General features: G+C 36.8%; 1 protein-coding gene and 1 long non-coding RNA gene across 2 annotated transcripts; both read right to left on the bottom strand.

Annotated features, from left to right (window-relative positions):
- Positions 1-45: 45 nt before the first annotated feature.
- On the bottom strand, positions 46-1,683 carry LOC147551576 (uncharacterized). The gene is made up of 2 exons (XR_015236695.1): positions 1,591-1,683; positions 46-740 (listed from the first exon to the last, which is right to left on the bottom strand). It is a non-coding gene; the product is annotated as an uncharacterized LOC147551576 (long non-coding RNA).
- A 3,208-nt stretch (positions 1,684-4,891) lies between these two features.
- HMA1 (heavy metal atpase 1) lies at positions 4,892-13,558 on the bottom strand. The gene is made up of 13 exons (XM_086665113.1): positions 11,954-13,558; positions 10,778-10,928; positions 10,512-10,696; positions 9,903-10,049; positions 9,369-9,564; positions 8,759-8,871; positions 7,877-8,118; positions 7,268-7,373; positions 7,012-7,176; positions 6,468-6,684; positions 5,928-6,115; positions 5,760-5,846; positions 4,892-5,218 (listed from the first exon to the last, which is right to left on the bottom strand). Exons 1-13 carry the CDS (start codon positions 12,551-12,553, stop codon positions 5,039-5,041), a joined length of 2,577 nt encoding a protein of 858 aa, XP_086521239.1. The 5' UTR covers positions 12,554-13,558; the 3' UTR covers positions 4,892-5,038.
- Between the last annotated feature and the right edge of the window lie 1,539 nt (positions 13,559-15,097).

The following is a 15,097-nucleotide window of genomic DNA, read 5'->3' as shown; positions in this document are numbered from 1 at the left end:
TCATGCACCACCTTCCCTTACTAGAATTTTGTACAAGAGATTGGGTAGTAGTAAAAATTGAACCTTTATTTTTTGAATTTGAACTTTTCTTGACTAACACTTGAAAAAATACAAATACATTAGGTCAACTTAGAACACTACATAACATAGTATAGTAGAAAGCTCATTACATTAAGGGTAGCAGAATGCTATTAATATAAGTACAATGAGCACCTTACACACACACACAGTTAAAACCACTAACTAGACTAGTGGTCGGGTAAGTCGTCTCTTCCTTTTGGAAGAGAGCTAGATGATGGTGACAATTCACCTATTTTAGAATATTTTCTCATGATCTCAATTTTTTCCCTCTTAAAATATTCATGGGCCATTTGGCTATGTGTAGAATTAAGATCAATCTCCATACACTCTACCTCTAACTTAGTACGATCGTTCTCAACTTGTAGCATCATAATTTGTCGACGAATCTCAATTTCTTTATGTATTTGGGCGTACCTTTCCTTTTTTTCCGTTTCTCTTCTCCTTAAAAACTTAAGGAGTTCATCATCTGTGTCATTTATTTGAGCCAACATTTTTGTCTCATAATCGTCTGTCGTCTTTCTACTATCCACTTTCTTCTTTTTTGCAGGACGATTGTAGTAATCTGCTGCCTCGAGTATTCTTGTTGCACTCTGGCTATCTTCTTCCAATGTGATTCTTTTTGTCCTACTACTTGCCATGTCTTATAGACCTATTTTCAACTATATCAACAAGACAAGACATTTATAAACCTTATACACATGTACTGGCAAACAAAATGGGTTAACAAAAACAGCAGTTATAGAATCCCCGGACAGGATATGTGACGGGCTGAGATTATGTATTTGGCTTCCTCTCTAAATCTCAGCCCGCCATATATCTCGGCCAGGATTGTGCCCGAGAATTATCCATTTGGGAAATGCTAAAGTTACAAAAGATTTTGACAAAAGATATTGACAAAAGATAGTCCTCAGTTGATGTGGCGGTTGTGATTTCAAACTTTGACCAAATCTAGGCCGTTGAGAGATGAATATCACAACCGCCACATCAGCAGGTAACTTTCTTTAGTCAAAATCCTTTTAGTGAGTCTAGGGAGCCCGCCAAATTGGGACTCCCTCCAACCCGTCTACCCCATTTGGCGGGCTCCCTACACTTATTGAAATCCTTTGTAACTCTAGCATCTCCCCTTTTTCGTTTTTCCTAACAAAAATACTAAATGGCTCGAAACGTTGGGCCGGCCACAGGTGGAATGGTGATGGGGGCAGCTCCAATTGGTGACCTTGGGGAGAAAGAAATGATATGGTCAATTGGAGCAGGACAACACCACCATTCCCACAATCCCACCTGTAGTTTGTCCAGCCATTTAGCATTTCTCACGGTTAAGATGTGAGTAATTAGTGGTACATTATGCCAAAAGATGTATTAATAGTACTTAATTTACATGTCTATTTTTATCCGTACAGCTCAGATTGATCACTTAAAATACCTCATAACTCAACATTTTAAGCAACCCAAGCATTCAACAAGAAGAAGTATAAGAAGCGGAGAAAAAAAAGAAAGAGAAGAGCTTACTTGTTGGATTTTGAATTTTGAAGATGAGAGGGAGCGAGTCGATTTCCTCACTTGTTTTCTCTTGCGGCTACTGGTGGTGAGTCAAACAAGAGTGAAAAACAAACAAAAGTTTGTTACTTAACCCTAGTTGATGTTGGGTTGGGCCTGGTCTTAAGTTGGCAAGAGGTAAAATTTAGGCACCCCATTGATTTATTATTGGGTTCTATAAGTGTTGCTCTTGGTTTTCAGTCGATAAGACGTTAACTGAAACTATTTGAATTAAATAAAAAAGATGCACCTGACTTTGATGCTTAGATGTCCGTACTCATCAATCAACTAAAAGCAGAGAGTGATATAAAGTTGTTTGTTTTTCATTTCGTAAGACGGTTATCGATTCTATATGGAGCCAAATTGGAAGAAATGCCTCTAATTTTACTTTTCTTTCATCCGTACTCATCCTACTGACGAAAAACAAACAAAATTATGAAAACATAAAAGAAAAGCGAAAGTGTATATAAAACGGTGTAAAACTTTTCATTCTTATTCATTTGTTAATTTTTGAAGTTAAAAGATAATTTTTGAAGTCTCTTTCTTTCTCTCTAAACTCACCACTCGAACGAATTCAAATTAGATATTCTCAGTGGTTTTCATGGTTGAAATCAGTTAGTTTAACCATGGTGACTTATATTTGATTGATTTTGAGGAAGTGTTTGTAGAATGATCGATATTGGACTAAAACCATACCATCTTTGGAAAAAAATGCAATGCGTTCGAGTTGATTTTGTGGCTAAACTATACCACCATTATTGCATACAACTCAAATTGGAGAAATTTTGTTACAAATTTCACTCAAGTCCACTGATTTCATCTTCATTCGGTGGACCCGAGTCTTAGGATTTCAAGATCTCGCTCTTTGAATGAAGTCAATGGAAATAGAACCACTGCGGAAATCAAACAAAAACAGCTTTCAGGGCATTAGAGTTGAATTGTGTGAACCTTGTCCCAAGTACAGCAATTAAGGCTCCTCTAGCTAATGAGAGAGGAACTAAATTTACCAAGTCAAAAGGCCGCAGGTTGCGTTTTTAACAAGAAGAGCTTGAATTTTAGTCCAATAAGTTTTCCTTCTTCTGTTCTTGATAAAACTATCGCAAACTACAAATACTGCAAGTAAAATATTACATCACATATAAAACTCACAACAAATAAGCATAGGCGGAAAGCGGCCGGAATAGAGCTGCAACTGAAACTCTTGGTTTAATATAGTTGGAGAGTTTCTTTTCATGATTTAGTATAATATTACAATACATAGAATATTACAAACACGGTAAAAACCACTACATTAATTAGTCTAAGTCTTCGCCGCCTGCCTTCGTATAGAAAGCTATGATCCACCTATTTCAGAATTTCTTTTGATGATTTCTAGTTTTTTTATACGAAAATACTCGCGTGCAATTGAGTCGGGTGTGGAGTTAAGATCCTTGTCCATAATTTCTTTCTCTATTTTTGCCTTTTCAGCCTGTAACCTCTTAAGCTCATTCTCAAGTTCAACCATCCTAAGTTGATGATAAATCACATTATAACTCGCTTGGGCATACCTATCATTTCTTTCTATTTCTTTTCTCCTTAAAAACTCAACCATTTTTTTGTTTTCGCAAGATATTTGAGCAAATATATTTGTCTCATGGTCCATCATCATATTTTCACTCTGGTTATCTTCTTCTTCCAATGTTGTGTTGCTGTTTCCACTGCTTTCCATGTCTATTAGTAGATAGATAATTTGAAGTACACAAACAAGAGGAGTCATCAGGTCATGACATGTATTTATACAACTTATATACACCTACCACATTTAGTAGTGGTAAGCAAAATGGGTAAGTATGATAAAATGAAGTAGATCGATTTGTACTGATATTTTATCTATACAGTTTGATTCATCACTTAAAATACCTCAAACCCAAACATTTAACAAGAAGAGGTATAAGAAGAGGATAAAAGCAGAGAAGCTTACTTGTTGGATTTTGTACTTGGAAGATGAGAGTGAATGATTGGATTTCCACACTTGTGTTTCTCCTGCGGCTGCTGGATCAAATAGAATCACAAACGATTTTCTTTTGTTTCTTTAACCCTAGTTGATGTTGGGTTGGGCTTCATTTAAGTTGGGCTTGTAAAAATTAGTCCCAATGTACTTTTTGAATGTCAGCGGGTATACATTAAGGGGTATGATTTCGTGTCTTGAACCTCGAACCCTTCACCTAGAGGGTGGAAACTAAGTTGGTAACTACTCTGAAGAAAGGTTGTTGTCAAGCTAGGTAAAGAGCTTGTTGATGAAAGGCGCAGCAGGGTCTCGGTGGGAACTAGTATGTATACTCGGAAAAGTGGTAGACAAGAGAAAGTGCCAAAAAAAATGTAAAAATTGCCTAGGATGAGTGCAAATTGGGAAAAGTTGTGGACTAGAAGAAACGCCTAAAGATGTGTAGTTAAATAAAATTGTGTAAATTATTATGGCCAAAAGAGGTAGACTAATTTACGCCAAAAGATATATAAATGTACAGATGAGAGGTTAGTGAAGATGGAGAGTCAACGACTGCTTGGCTAGTTGGTTGTAGATCTACTCAGAGAACCCGGAGGTCACAAGTTCAATGGCCTTTAGAGCTCAACATGTCTTTAATGATAGTTTTTATCGAGCTTATTCAATTCATGTAATTATACATGATGTACCCACATGATGTTGAATGTGACCACTCTTAGAGTCCCTATAAGAAAAATGAACATGCAGAGATACAAAAAGAATTAGTCTTCAACCATCCTTGGGATTTTGATTTGGTGTCTGGTTGGCATTCTGAATAATGAGGTTGAATAATAGGATTCTATTTCAAATGAAGAAACAAAATGAAATGGGAATTAAGATTTGCAATTTCTCCTTCCAAAGCCAACCCACTTGAACCGTAAATTTTTCAGCAAGTTTCAAAACTTGCAAAGAACGCAATAAATAAGTAAAGAACATCATGTGTATCGCTGCAGATAAATGTAAAAGTGGAAGAGAACAAAGTACCCGACGACTCCTATACGAACAGTCAGAAAATGGGGCCAAAACAGTATATCGGACAAATTATTGGTTAAAGTGATAAAACCTCTTGGAAACACAAAGGCTATAAAGAATTTAATAATGACAGCGAGACTGGTCATGCATGCACCAAAATCCTACGTGTCCGATTTGTGGTTTCGACTGGCAGAAAATGGGGTCTAAGCAAAGGGTTTGTGGTTTCGATTTGTGGTTTCGATTTGTTGCTTTAACTCTTATTTCACCCTTATAGTAAAGAAATAAGCAAGTTACGAAGATACTTCAATAAACTCATTTGTTATTTTCACACGCTTTTCTTTCTTGTACAAATAATTCTAAAACCTTTCTAGCAAAGGGTTCATGAAAGGAGAAAAAAAACAATTGACACTTACAATGTGAAGGTTTAAATCAGAGGGGTGCAGCGTGGATTGTACTTGAGGATGTAGGTCTCTTCAACAATGTAGCGATAGATAACTTAAATCCTTCTACCATGTGATCGAAGTCTTGCTTCCAAGACCATGTTGGGTTATTTAAAGCTCGGATTGAATTTAGACAAACAAGTAGAGTACCGCCTTCGTGCAGAAGAACCTATGAAGACAGTCAAAAGTGATAGTATCAAAATCTAGATCGGTTTCGAATGAGAGATCAAAGAACCAACTCTATTTTAGAGGTATTTCGGAATTAACATGTCGCTACAAAAAGAACGGTGACTTTGAAACCTATATGGGAATATAACCATGTAACATGTGGATGGTCCTATTTTTTTTATATATTTTTTGACTCATTAGATACACATACTCGTGTCGGATACTTGGATACTGCAGTGAGTTCATGGGTATAATGTGGTGCATTTTATTTATATTCGCTCATATAGGACCATAAAGGATAATTTTTTGTGTAGGGTCGTATTCCGTATGGCCTTCTCCAGTAACAGTATTCAATACCTCTGACTTGGTGCGAAATACTGATATCAATAATAGTGGCCATGTAACATAGGGTCGTATCCAACGCTACGTGTCTGTGTCTGATACCAATGTTCATACTGGTTTCAATGTAATACAGGTAGATGGTGGACTATGGAAGACGATGGGGATCTAAAAATAGTGTATATAGATGAGTATATACATACCGTTAACCATAGTGGGAGAACACCCAAGACCGATGGAAGAGCTGCAAAAACAATGCATGATAGTGCAAGTGCCACACTTTGCTTCACCTACAAGCACAGACATGACTTAATTAACGAGACATACAATATTAGGAAGTAAAACATAAAACAGGATTCACAAGTGAATACCAGTGAAGTTGTCTGACGAGCTTTAGCAATACAAAATGGAACACCAGAAATATTGTCCTGCAATAATAGCACATCTGCTACAGCTATAGCTGTTGCACTGGCTCGTTGGGCAAGTACAATGCCTACAGTAGCAGCTGCTAGAGCTGGTGCATCATTGATCCCATCACCTACCATTATCAAACCTCCCCCTGTAAAATAATCGAACTTGATTAGCTAAATCAATTATGAGAAACAAACACTGTTTTTACAACTGTTACTATTAAAGCGTATCGCTATGTATGACTGGAGATTAATAACATAAAGGACAATGCTAGGTTAACACGAGATTTATTAGTTTGTAAAAAAAAATAGTGTAACCCAGCATTATTTGCACGGACGAGTTAGAGCAAATGTAGTTGAATCCAAATGTAAATGATTCAAGTAGCTGCCAGAATTCGACATGCCTATCATCAATTAACCGGAGTATTGGACCAACATTTCAAAATGGTATTGTGATCATTACGTAATGAAATAATCTGTACAGAAGATTAGGAGTCTTACCCATATCTCTTGAAATATTTTTTACTTGATTGAGTTTGTCCTCAGGCTTCAGGCTACTGTATACTTCACTGATGCCTACAGTGTTTGCAACTCTCCAAGCACTTGACTCATGGTCACCAGTTAACATCATCACCCGGAGCTTACCATGATCTTTTATTTCAGCTATTACACTTTCAACACCAGGTCGGGGTTTATCCTCAAAATGAAATAGCGTTACCTGTACCATAGTAAATTTACAGGATATGTCATCAGAAGAACATAAACAAATCATCGGACTTTGGCATGCAATAGATTATAGAGGAGACAGAGGCGCAGGTTCAATTTAATGATTTAAATCTTAAAAGATGATAAGCCCCTTTTCAGGTTAAAGAAAATTTGCTCTTTGAATATTTATTCTAAACAAAACTTTCGACGAGAAACTTGTGTCGCTTCCAAGCAACTGGGGAAAAGCGGAAGTTTGCTTTTCATTGTTTTCACCCTTGTGGAATGAATAATTTATCCAAAATACTCTAGAATATGTTAAATAATTTAGAGAGCAGAACACCTTTTTATTGACAGATAAAGCTGCATGAACAAAATTTTTTCCATAAGCAGACGTGCTCACAGCTTCCTTTATCTTCTTTGACTCATCCTCAGATTTACAAAGTGAGGAAATGTACTCTATAGAACCAAGTGATGCCTTCAACATCTCCCCAGTTCGATTACCTGACTATAGAAATAACAAATGATTGCAGTTACATGTTAGTGCCAACGCAAACTAAGTAAACACAAACAAGCTTGTAAGATGTAGGAGTTACTACCTCATTGCCGATTAATGTTGCAAATAGACCTCTACCAGGTAAAGACTCAAAATTTTCAATTGAAACTGAAGGAAGATCTTTCCCCACACTGTGGTCCACAACAGCTCTGAACAAGTATAATATTTAACTATTATATAATGAAAAGCATAACTCATAACATCATTCAAGAAAGCTTCTTTCAAACTTTTAAAAAGAAACACTCGTTGGTTTGACTTGACCTTTCTGGTAGAATGATTTTCGAAATTCAGAACATATAAAACTGTGATTCAAGGTTAAGCATTAAGACCATCTCTTTTGTTAATATGGTCGGGCGTTGGGAGGCTTTTATGTTTTCTTTGTAACGTTTTCCTGTCTCTTGACCTTTCTCTTTTGTCAATAGCCATCTAGGCTTCTTGTAAATTCTTTCTCCCCATCAATTGAATCAAATATTTCAAAAAAAAAAGAACTAGTCAAATGGAACTAATAACGAGTTCCATTTGACGTATAAGAGGAAGGTAAAGAAGTGAGGAGGAACCCAGAATGAAAGAATGGGATTGACAAGGCAACTATACATTTTACAATTTACAGAGGAACTATATCAGTCCAGACAGCTCAATCAATATAGAATACCTTCCAATAGGATGAGTAGTCCCCTTTTCCATGGCAGCAGCTACAGCAAGAGCCTCTTTTTCACAACTAGGGATACAACAAGAAGCAACTCTCGATCTATCATCTTCTAGCTGATGTCCATGAATGGGCTCAATAGCTTTACACATCAGCTCCCCAGTTGTCAGTGTTCCAGTTTTATCAAAAGCAATGGTGTTACATGATGCAAGAGCATCAAATACGTGCCCACCCTTCAGCAATATTCCCTAGCATAAAATAAATAGGAAAGGTTCTAATGCACATTTTTCATGTCCATTACAAATCTGTAGGCTTATAGCAAATACTTTCACATGAATATTGCTGTTTTTTACATCCAATTTTCCTATGACTTACTAGTTACTTTGTAAAATTGCTTTCAAGTTGAAGAAACGGTAAAAATGCATGTTGTTGGCTGACAAAGATATATTTTGATCTAAGAACTCAGACTATTAGAGAAAGAAGCAGAACACACATGGCATAATCACGAGGGTCCAAAGGGTCGCCACTTTTATATGATAAAAGTATACAGCTCAACATACTGGTTTAGCAGAACAATTCGGCAAGTAGTGTCTTCGAGATTTTGACTTATGTTATGGTCCTGTCATAAATATTTTGAGAAAACAAACAGGAACGGAAAGCAACATGATGTAGAATAGTTATGCAAAGTTGATCTGTATTTTCACGTCAGATGACAAAATAGCTGCAAGTAATAATAAGACCACTATGTTGAGTCGTAGACAAACAACATAAAAGAATATATAAAATATCCCTTAATTGCATATTACATTAATACAACTCCACAAGTCCTACCTTAAGAAATACAAAATCAAGGAAGTCTTAATCAGTAATTCAGAGGAGGATTAGTACCTTACTGGCACACGCACTGATAGCAGTAGCATATGCCAGAGGAGCTACTGCTAATGCACATGGTGATGCTGCAACCATAAGCCCCAGTGCACGGTAAACAGAGCCTCTGCAGACTACAAGTTCCCAATAAGGCAGTGTTATAAGGTCATGCAAACATTTCGAAACTATGATAGGTATAAAACATTTCTGATCATTATTTCGGGTCAGAAGGGGACAAACTTGAGGAATATAACTGTAATTATCATTGAATCTACTAACACATGTAAAAATATAAAACTGGCTAAAATGAATGAGTTGTTCTTCTGAGTGAGCTTAAAAGACAGAAGACTCACAACCATCGGAGCTACTCTTTATAAAAGTAAAGTGGAGAATCTTGAAAGATGGCCCGTTGACGCTACTATACCAGATTTAACTAATTCATATATTAATGTGTAAATAGTGAATGACTAAATTGGAGATCTCTTATAGTCATGGAAGTGAACAACTAGTACGGATGCACCAGACTTGAGTTCTTCTAGGATGCCATATTAGGAACCTATTACAAGGTAGTAGAAAACGATTTCCCTGATAAGATTTTCTTTCTGAATGAAAAGCAATCTCTTCAATATACCTGATGTTCCAATAAAGGGCCACTTGAAAAGAAATGGTCCGAGAATAGCTACAGCAAGAGATAGCACTACTACAACCTTGCTGTACTGCTCCCCAAATTCATCTAGCCACCTCTGTAGCTTTGGCTTATTCAGGTGAGCTTCTTCTGTCAGTTGCACAATCCTGCTCAATGTTGACTCGTTCCATGTCTTTGTTGCCTGAATAATAAGGTCAATAGATAAGTTTGTCGCTAAGAAGTTAAAATGCCAGCTGCTTAACAATCTTAGGATTCTCATATGATGACTGCAGATGATAGACACGTTAAACTACAAAACACATAAGTAGACTACGTATGACAGACATAGAAATAAACAAGAGGAATTGAAAATTAGGATTGAGAACAAGAGCGCGCTAATGAGTTAACATCAGACTTAAGACCAGCGTCATTTCTACATGATATTATTGTTGCTTGATGTAACAGTGTCGCACTTTTCCCATTTTACTTCCCTCTTATCAGATGTTTAAGACAGTAATACAATAATCTTGGAGAAAATACCTTAACTATCATCATACCATCCAAGTTTCTTGCACCACCAGGAATCCTATCCCCAACTTTCATCTCAAGTGGCTTAGCTTCACCAGTCAAGTGCTCAATAGTGATTGTTGATCTCCCTTGTAAAACTTCACCATCTACTGGCACAGACTGTAACACCAGCTTATATTGTAGTCATTAAAAATAAATAAATAACTTTGGAAGGGATAAATTTCAATTGTATTCCATAAAGGCAAAACAACATGTAAAACTAGAAAAGAAGTAAATTCAGGGAAAAAAATGAAGTAAGAGTATGAAGTGCAGACGTGATCCAAATGTACAAAAAGAATCAGAACAAAATACATGAAACTCAGGGAATGATTCAACACAAGAGGAAGCAATTCTGAATGACTGAAGGTAGAAGTGGCAAAACTGTTTCCTTGGAACAATATTCCAAGGCTGATTTATATGAAGTTTTAAAAGCCTCACACATAGTAATTCATTAGAATAAAGAAGTGTGAAGTCAAATCAAGAGATACATTAAATGACTGAACATAAAAACGTGTGCATACTAAGAGATATTTCACATGCGCAAGAAAGAGACAATTTGACAATAAGAACATGAGCACGGACCTCACCAGCTCTGACCAAAACATATGAACCCACTTCCAGGTCATGCAGAGGGACTTTATTATATGTTAAATTCGATAGGTGAGGTAGCCCGTCGTCCTTCACCTCACAAACAAGCGCAAAGTCTGGATGGCTATCTTTCAACTCCTTGACATCAACCATTGAACGGCTAGTGAAATATTCTTCAGCTGTTAACCAAGAAATCAGAAGACGAAATATAAAACATTATTTGTTTGTCACCTAAAAATGGATGGTGTGACGAAGTTTACCAATATGGGCCAGATTAAACATCGCAAGAAGTAAGCCTCCCTCCAAAGAGTTTCCCATGAATACAGAAGCGAAAGCCGCAAGAGCCATAAGAACATGAATGTTTACTTTTCCAGCAGCAATATCAATTAGAGCATCAAGTGCCGCTGAAACCTGAGGTCCACATTAACAGACAGGTTTTGTGAACTTCTGTTTTCATGCGTTGTTGTTTTACAAGTCCAATAACAAAAAGTAATAGGGTATTAAAATAAAATTGTCTGACATAGATATTATAAAGTGCTTATTGTTTCCTTTTAACTTATAAGTTATAACCCGTCAAGGTAAACACACTAGAGATAGAGAAGAGCAATAGACCTATTATGCAAGAAAATGTTTTTAGTTTCCTTTTAGGCAACAAATCAATTACGGTAAACATAATAGAGTCGTGGAAAGTGAAGAAAACTATTATTTACTCGCACAATGTTTAAAAAACTTTTTCCTACCTCAAGGCGGTTTGCTCCCAAAAGCGAAGTTCTGTCTTGAGGCATATGCTTCGATACATAAAATGCATACACTAATTCTTTTGGTTTTAGAAAGATAAATGATAGCACATATATGTAGAAAGATAATATAATGTCGTCTTTTTCACTTTGCTACGACAATATGAAGACTTAACTGATCAAGAAACAAGAAATGCAAATGTTGTTACCTCTTTTGAATAAATTTAAACGGTGCTTCTAACTTTTGTTTCGTTTTATGTAAATGAGTACGCCTCGAGGCAAAAACAGACTGCCTCACCTTGAGGTGCGTCTCGAGGCTTACGCATTTACTTGCGAAACAGACACAAGAAATAGCGACTAATATAATATTTCCTCATTAACAAAAACAGTTATCCGCTACCCAACACTCCTTACCTTCACACTTGCACTTTTGGAACTTTAGTAGTTGTAATAGGAAGTGAATTTGATTTCAGTTTTTATCTAAAGTCCAAGCTTTGTAAATTTTAACTCAAGGAGGATGGCGAAAATTTTGCTTCCTTTATTTCAGAATTCCAGTATGAGGTACCCAAATCAAACTCAAGGAATGTGATACTAGGATTACTAACTAATTAGCACATAGACAAAGAAATGGGATCCTTTTCTTAATTCAAAAGCCACAAACATTATATTAATAAGATAGGATGAAAATGATTAACTTACCCCAACAAGAGGGAAAGCAATGGTAATAAGAGAATTCTGAAGAATCTTCACAGTTGGATTAGGAACTAAATAAGGACAAATAGCAGCAGCAAGAAGAAGAGCCGTTGCACAACAACAAAGCTGCAAATTCTCCCCTAAAAATCCCGCTAAATCAGCCCACCCAATTGCTTTAGCAAATCGAAGAACCTTCTCTTGAGAAGAAGTCAGTTTCGATGATTCTCCTCCGTGTTGATGATGATGGTGGTGGTGGTAATGATGCTCATGCTCATGATCATGATCGTGATCGTGATTGTGATCGTGATTGTGATGATGATGAGATTCTTGGTGACCAGGAGAAACAGACTGAATCGACCATTGTTGAAATTGAGTTGAATTACAAGAAGAAGAAGAAGAATATGCAAAATAGGGTTTTAGAAGTAGAGAAGAGAAGGTAATCTTCTTGTTCGTGTTTTTCGTGTTATAAGAAGAAATTGGGAGATGAAATGAAGGAATACCTCTTCTCCCACTTCCTCTTCGGATGGAGCGACTGATTATACGAAGCTTCTTACTACTATTAGTACTCCTACTACTTCCAATTGCTAAAGAAATTGTAGGATCCATTACCAAGTTAAAATTGCTTGATAGAGAGAGAGGTTAGAGAGAGAAACTTGTCAGATCATAGTTTTAAGAGAGAGAGAGATGATCAGTGGAAGTGAAGATGATTTGAAGAAGAGAAAGAGAGGTCAGGGGATATTGATTTGTTGACAGACAATTTGACCTTTTAACTTGAACCAATTTTCTTTTCAACAAAAAAAAAAAATTAAAATCAATTTTATTGTGGTCTATAATTTACATGTGCTCACGATGTGCTCAAGTTCACCACACTCTTCTCTTATTGACTTGATATTTTTTTTCACCTACTTCAAATATGGGTGTTTGTTGCCCTCATTATCCAAGTGATAAATCATTGGTGATGGAATCACCTCCATTCTTATTACGACGACATAACCCGTATTCGATGGGAACGAACTGTTCTATAATTTCAACAGTTACACGTAAGTTTGGAAAATGTAATCTTAGCAACTGAATATAAAATGTAGGGAGATGCTAGAGTTACAAAGGATTTTGACAAAAGAAAGTTCTCAGCGGATGTGGCGGTTGTGATATTCATCTCTCGACGACTTAGATTTGGTCAAAGTTTCAAACCACAACAGGCACATCAGCTGAGAACTTTTTTTTGTCAAAATCTTTTGTAACTTTAGCATTTCTCTAAAATGTATCTTAGCAACTGAATATAAGTTTGGGAGACATAATCTCAACCTTTAGTGATAAGTTTGGGAGATGTAATCTCAACCCTTAAAGATAAGAGCATCTCCAATGCAAAACTCGGAAAAAATCTCTATTCGTCCTATTTGTCAAGTTCCAATTGAGATTCTCACTCTTAGGTGTCGAAAATAGAGATCCTCAATTCTTGTATGTCTCCAATGCAACACTCTAAACTCTTTTATTTTATTACGTGTCATGGTTATTTTTGTAAAAAAATAATTAGTTATTTTGGAAATATACGAAGACTTGATTTCTATTGGTTGAAATTTAAATATTGATGAGTTGGATAATTAGAGATATCTCAAGAGGACACTCTGAAAATAGAGTGTCCTCTTGAGATATCTCTATTCGACTCTCGACACATCATCTTTGAGATATTAGTTGAGTTTTGCATTGAAGATGATTTTTTAAGAAAAACTCAAAAAATTTCTATGTGGCACTCCGAGTTTCCAAGATTGAGTTTTGCATTGGAGATGCTCTAAGTTTTTGGAGAAAAATGTGGAAAACTCAAAAGCTATTCCCCAAACACACTCGAAAGAATGTCGCCGCCAACTGGCAACAATTTTCTCCTCTTTCTCTCTTCTCTCTTTCCCCTTTTCTGTCTCTGAATTCCGGCGAAGGGTTTTTCCCCTTCGCTGGAATTTAGAGACAGAAAGAATGAGATGCAGGAAGAGAGAAAAAGAAGAGATAAAGGAGAGAGAGGGAGGGAGGGAGAGAGAGAGAGAGGAAAGAAGAGCGAGAGAAGTGAGAATAAAATAGAGAGGGAAAGCAAGAGGAGACGACCGGTTTGGTGTGGAGTTCGCCGAAGTTAATGGTGGAGGTTGCCGGAATATGATAAAGGTTGTCAGAGTTGATGGTGGTGGGAAGGAAGATGGAGGAATAAGAAACTAAAAATTGATAGTGTCTGACGGGGACAAAAAAATTAATTAATTTCTACCCAAAACTTCCTTCTCCTAATTTTTTTTTTGTTATTAACAGGGACCTTTAAAAAATACCCTTATCTTGTTATAAAGATTTTGATGGCATCTCTTTGAAAGCAATAGGAGCTTCTTTAGTTGGTAATTCAAGAAAAACTCTAAACATTATAGGTGTGAAGGATCAAAAATGGATTTCTAAAGTGCCTTTTTTTATGTTCAACAAAAAAAAAAAGTGCCTTTTTTAGGTGGACATTTAGAGACACTCTACAAAAAACTTTTGCAATGTAAACACTCTACAAATATTGGGCTCTTTGACCAATATTTGGCTCAACAATTTCGTACTCCCAAGCCTTAGAATGAGTTCAAAACCTCTACTCTACCGCTAGAGGGATCTGGATCGAAGTCCCTGAGGGCAAGGTCTGCCCATTCACAGCTAGGGCAGGCGGCCTACCTATCTAGAAGGGGGGCAAGGCGATCCACCCTAGTTCGGAAGGACCCAAGGTGAGCTAACCCATTCACTCCGGTTAATATCGAACACAACTAGGTTGTACACTTGTACCTGGTCGGAGCGACTCGAATGACCTTTTGGGTCGATCTCAGGTCTGACCCATATAGATCGAGTCAGTCCAACCCTTTTGGGCGGTCAGACCAGAACACATGTGGATTGGTCCAATCAATTTCGATAAATGGACCTCATACATCTTGTCGTGTTAGATTTCATATCAATGGATTCATATCTTTGTCTAAATGGGTTTGGGATGTTAGACACCTTTAATGCAGGCGTACTTGTGGCAAAGAAAGATGTTAAGACACCTTTAATCCAGTTTACTTGAGTATACCTTTTCCCAGTCGAGCACAAACTTGTATGATACTTATATGTCTGTGAGGCCACCTACCCCACCTCACAGGCCGTGAGCGTATC

The sequence above is a fragment of the Eschscholzia californica genome, unplaced genomic scaffold (genome assembly GCF_041429995.1).
Source record: "Eschscholzia californica isolate CP2 unplaced genomic scaffold, dmEscCali1.0.p SCAF_3, whole genome shotgun sequence".
Taxonomy (NCBI): domain Eukaryota; kingdom Viridiplantae; phylum Streptophyta; class Magnoliopsida; order Ranunculales; family Papaveraceae; genus Eschscholzia; species Eschscholzia californica.
Note: the sequence above shows the minus strand (reverse complement) of the source record. Positions and strands in the feature narration are given on the sequence as shown.